This window comes from Aphanomyces astaci, assembly GCF_000520075.1.
Source record: "Aphanomyces astaci strain APO3 unplaced genomic scaffold supercont1.23, whole genome shotgun sequence".
Classification (NCBI taxonomy): domain Eukaryota; phylum Oomycota; class Saprolegniomycetes; order Saprolegniales; family Verrucalvaceae; genus Aphanomyces; species Aphanomyces astaci.
The window spans coordinates 164,779-169,764 of NW_009798286.1; the positions used below are offsets into that span (position 1 = coordinate 164,779).

Here is a 4,986-nt window from a genome sequence, read left to right on the forward strand (position 1 = left end):
TTTTGGGGCTAGGTATTTGCATCAGTTGATGTAGTCATGTCTTTGACACGCTATAGGGACGATCGTTCTCCCTGGTGATGACACCACCGCGAAATTCCATTTTTGTTCGAAGTTCTAAAGAAACCTGTAGCTCAAGACACAAAACGTGCATTCTGCAATGGCTATGCCCCGGGTTCGAGTCCCACTGAGACCAGATCTTTTTCGGGCGCTATTGTTAACAACTACTAGTAGACCTCTTGTTCATATTGTAGAAATTTTCTTAAAACTAATAATCCTATTTAAAAGCACCTACAGAATCGAGCGTCGGCGATCGATCACATCTCTAGAAAATAGGTATTTTTATGCATCGCGTGTGACCTTCAAGCGTCCAAGACGACACTTGCTTGATGACGTACTACTAGTACGCCATCGTGCTGAGCTTACCTGGCGCTTGCGCTTCGGCTCTCCGTGACTATCATGTCACCACTACGGTGGAGCCTGCGCACTCGATTCATCCTCCTAAGCGTACGATTCGTAAGCTTAGGAGGACGTACAGTAGTACCGGACGACCCCGGAACCTGGCTACACGACCACCACCGCCGCTCGAGCGGCCACGGCATATGCTCGCCAAATAACGCATACAACCCACACCCACCCATCCTGCATAACCAACTCCTGTTACCTCAACTCTACTCTCGTAGCATGGTACGGCAACAGCTACCTTGCAATCACCACCAGCTCCACTGTCGAGATCAGGAGTAGACATAGTACAATAATGAACCCCAGTCACGGCCTCTGGAGCCCCAGCAGTCACAACTACCGTTCCCCGGCAAAGACCACTACCATCACTTTGACTATCGTTATTCTGGAGCGTGGGTGGTGGGGTGGTGGTGGTACTGACTAGCAGTCAGAGTGATTACCACTACCACCCCACCCCTACGCTCCAGAATAATGCCCAAAAACCCTGCTAACGTTACCCCAGTGACTACGATTGCTGCACATGTGACCACCCCATCACTCCATTGTACAGTACATGCAGTACATCATCACGACTAGCCATGTCATATCGACTCTGTGTTTCCTCTAAATCGACCACCAACGGCCACCAATTTTTCACACTACTTTGTTCACTAGAAGGGTACTTGGTGGCATGGTGATGATATGCGCAGCGCTTTTGACCACCGGCACTGCGCATCTCACCACCACTCCATCAAATACACTTCTAAGTTGTTTGAAAACGGATTACCAAGTGTGGCAGTGATTGTTGATTGCAAGGAAGCTTGGGAGGATGGCTGATGCTAAGAGGAACAACCAATTCACTCATCTCCTCATGCTACGTGTTTATTTGTAGTGATTACGTACACAAGTGATGCAAAGTGGGGTTTTCAGCCAAGTTAATAATCCTGTATACCACCACCAACTCGTCCATCGCATAACACGATACCCTTTTGGGCAGGTGAGTGATACGATGCACAAGTATGTCAGCCTCAGTGTATTAATGTCCAATCAAAACCATAACGTCATTGATTGGATAAAATAATGAACTTGCATTACGATTTCCAACCTAAAGTCAACGAAGGCCATTACTGAATCTACCAATGCAACTTTATATTTAACCAATCAAACAAATTTTTCTACACTCGCGGCACACCACCTCGGAAATGTTGTCATGTGGTTTATAGCACGGCAACGCTGCCTTCACGCTGCCAGTTGGTGAGCTGGCTGCCTCGGTTGCTGTCGACAAAAAAGTCGCCTTGGTCAAAGTCGCGTTCTTTTTCTTCTGACATGTTGCGTCTATTGCGGATCGCAAACATGATGACGGCGGCGACGGCGGCGACCCCGACGGCACCTCCAAGGATCCCACCGACGATGGAGCCCGTGTTGTCGGACGTATCTCCGGACGAAGTGCTGACAAGGGTGTCCTTGTCAGCGTTGCCACTCGCGGGGGCTTTGGCCCCCGCAGCAGGGGACGCCACCGCTCCGTTCACACTCGAGGGCAAGCTTGACAAAGATTCTGACTCGTCCGTGGGCAGCTCGCCTGTCGCTTCTGCGTCCACCGAATAAATGACAGACGCCGTGCTGTTGATGGTGGTGTTGAGCAAATGCTCCACCGTGGTGACGTTGGTCGAGTTGTACACATCGATCGTGGTGGTGGGTTCGGGGGGAGGAGGGGTCGTGGTGACGACGGGTGTGGTGGGGGGTGCGGTGGTAGGGGGCGCGGTCGTGGGGGGGGCGGTGGTCGGGGCTTCAGTGGTCGGGGCAGCAGTGGTGGGTGCGGGGGTGCTGGGGGCGGCGGTGGTTGGCGCGGGGGTGGCCGGCGCCGGGGCCACGTCAAACTTCCACGTGGCGCCGTCTGCCGACAGCCCAAAATGGCACTCATCGCCGTGCTTGACACTCACGTCGTGAAACTGAAAGTAGTATGGGCACTCGCCCCCATTGGATTTCTTCCACTCCTGGTAGTCCAAAAAGTACTTTTTCGCTTTGTCAAACGTGGCTTTGTAGTTGCCCTCCGACGGCCACCCAGTTTCGGTCAGGTGCACGCGACCGGGGTACTTGGACGCGACCTCGTTGAATCGGGTGTTCAATTGGTCGATGTTGGCATCAGTCGAGTACGGGTACACGTTGATGCCGATCACGTCGCAGGCGGCGGCCAGGTCTTCGTTGGACGAGCTCTTCATCGTGGCGTCCGTCTCGACGGTCCCGACAGGCACGTTGAGGCCCGCGGCTTTGAGCGCCGACTTGGTGGCCCAAATGCGCGATATGAGAGTCGCCTTGGAGAAGCCGGAAACCAAGTCTTCGTTTCCCACGTATACTTGTTGACAAGTTCCCGGGTTTCGCTTGATGCCGTCGACAAGAGCCTCGAGATCCCGTTTGAAAAATTCGTCTCCCATGCGATTCCACAGCCCGCACGCCATGCCAAGACCTGCCTTGGCGCCGGCGTCAATGAGGTTTACGGAGCCGCGACTCGTGCCTTCCACCAAAGTTTGGTACGTTCGGACGTTGGAAAACTTGGACTTGATCACAGCAAAATGCTGGTCGGCGCTGCCAGCCTGATACGAATCGTATGCGACACCGGAGCACGCCCCGGCGCCAGTGGACGCCACGTGCGAGTCTAACGGGCCGTTCGACTGCGATCCGATCACGGCGGCTGTCGTGCCAAGGACCGCGACGGCGGCGACCCCACTGGCAATCTTCTTCTTGAGGGGAGAGAAGGTCCACTTGGATACGACAGGTCCCGAAGGCGTCGTGGGCGCAGCGAAGGCTTGCATGTCTGTTGTGACGATGAAAGCACGTTGCCAAATACTCACCCTTCAGCATCGCCGCAGCATTAGCTTCGCCATTTCTCTGGTTGCCGGCTGGCACTATGCAGTATCTGTGCGCATTACTCCCAGCTGGCAACGACGACCTCGACACCAGATCGAACATGATATCATGTACCTCAATTCTACCTGAATGATTCGTCGTAAACCTTACAGTACTAGTTTTATCATTTTATTTGTATGTAATACTCGTTCCACGACGACGTCATGCATCATATGATGATGCCCGTTTTGAATAATGTGCCAGTCGTGACGATGGATCTACTAACGGTTGACTGTAAATTTGTATGCTTTTGTAGCCTCGTCGTCCAGTCAATGAGTTGGTAACGTGCACCCTATGCAATTATTTGATTGGCCGAAGCATGGGTAAGTACAGTGTAACCCCTTCACAAAGTGTCAAGCACCGCGAGTTATGGGAGTATACATGCATTTGTACGGTAATTACACGCTGGCAAGGGTTTTTTTTTTCACACGTTGTAATTTGAAATGGCAGTGATAGGGAAGCCGAAATCTCTGCGGATTGCTACCGAGGGACCTGCGTAGGGAGGAGACCATACCAAATTCACTGCACGTGGTTCCTATACTGTTATCAGATGGGTGGAAGAGATGTTGAATTGTGCATGTCGTCTGGTTTACAGTTAACAAATGGAAGAATTCCGTCATATCTACAGTTCCACTCTTGCCTACATAATCATTTCGCTTCACAGGCAACCCCATACAATTCCCTCATTATGTAAAACAGTTCCACTGTTGTTTTGACCCGAAATACTGTTTCAATGACATTTATATGGAACTTTGTATACTCAGACCACCTCACTTCTTACCAGGGGTTAACTGCATCGCTAGTGGTTAGCTATCGCTAACCACTGAGATGCACGGAGATTTAGCATCGTATATACTCACCGGGGGTAGGACAGAGTCCCAGGTTACAGGGCTACTGGAGAAAAGGTGTATCCGGATGTATTAATTCCCTCATTGATAGCTGTCACGGCGGTGAAACAGTATTTCGGGTCAAAACAACAGTGGAACGGTTTTAATGGCTAGCTATCACTAACCACTGTGATGCACTTAACCACTAGTAGGAGGTGAGGTGGTCTGAGCATACAAAGTTCCACATAAACCTCATTGAAAGAGTATTTCGGGTCATAACAAGAGTGGCACTGTTTTAATGAGGAAATTGTACACCGCGGAGTCCCCGGATTATCGGGTACTTGTGTTGCCACTCCGTGGGTAAATTGCATACCAGTGTTGCCACTATTAATAAGTGCATTTCAGTGGTTAGCTATCACTAATGCACTTACGGTAACCCGAGGTTCTAATGAATAAAATAAGTGAAATGATAATGTGACCAACAGTGCAACTGTTGCTCTCAGGGAATTAGTCGGTGCATATTGGACTTTGTTTGGCATTCGGTTCAAAATTAATTTTCCAATTGGTATTACCTACAGTGTTAGTAAATGACACTCCGAGCCTCAAAAGTGCAAACAAGCGGAAGTAAGCAGTACGACAGGAACCACGGATTGTCAATGGAGGCGAGTTGTTGTGTGCGGTGAGTGTGCGCGCGAAGAACGCTTCCCTTCTCGGGGAATAATTTACCTGCATTTACTTGTGGATTGAAAAGAGCAATCAAGCGTAAGAAGTACTCGAAGTAGTAACGTAATCGACCAAATTTCAGGACATATGTACA

The 4,986-nt window shown here is 50.5% G+C and overlaps 1 protein-coding gene across 1 annotated transcript; it reads right to left on the reverse strand.

The window, feature by feature from the left end:
* Positions 1-1,511: 1,511 nt before the first annotated feature.
* H257_09450 (hypothetical protein) lies at positions 1,512-3,385 on the reverse strand. The gene has a single exon (XM_009835666.1). It carries the CDS (start codon positions 3,246-3,248, stop codon positions 1,656-1,658), a length of 1,593 nt encoding a protein of 530 aa, XP_009833968.1. The 5' UTR covers positions 3,249-3,385; the 3' UTR covers positions 1,512-1,655.
* Between the last annotated feature and the right edge of the window lie 1,601 nt (positions 3,386-4,986).

Excerpts from the sequence above, each read along its gene's own strand:
- H257_09450 (XM_009835666.1), bottom strand. The coding sequence starts at position 3,248 with ATGCAAGCCTTCGCTGCGCCCACGACGCCTTCGGGACCTGTCGTATCC.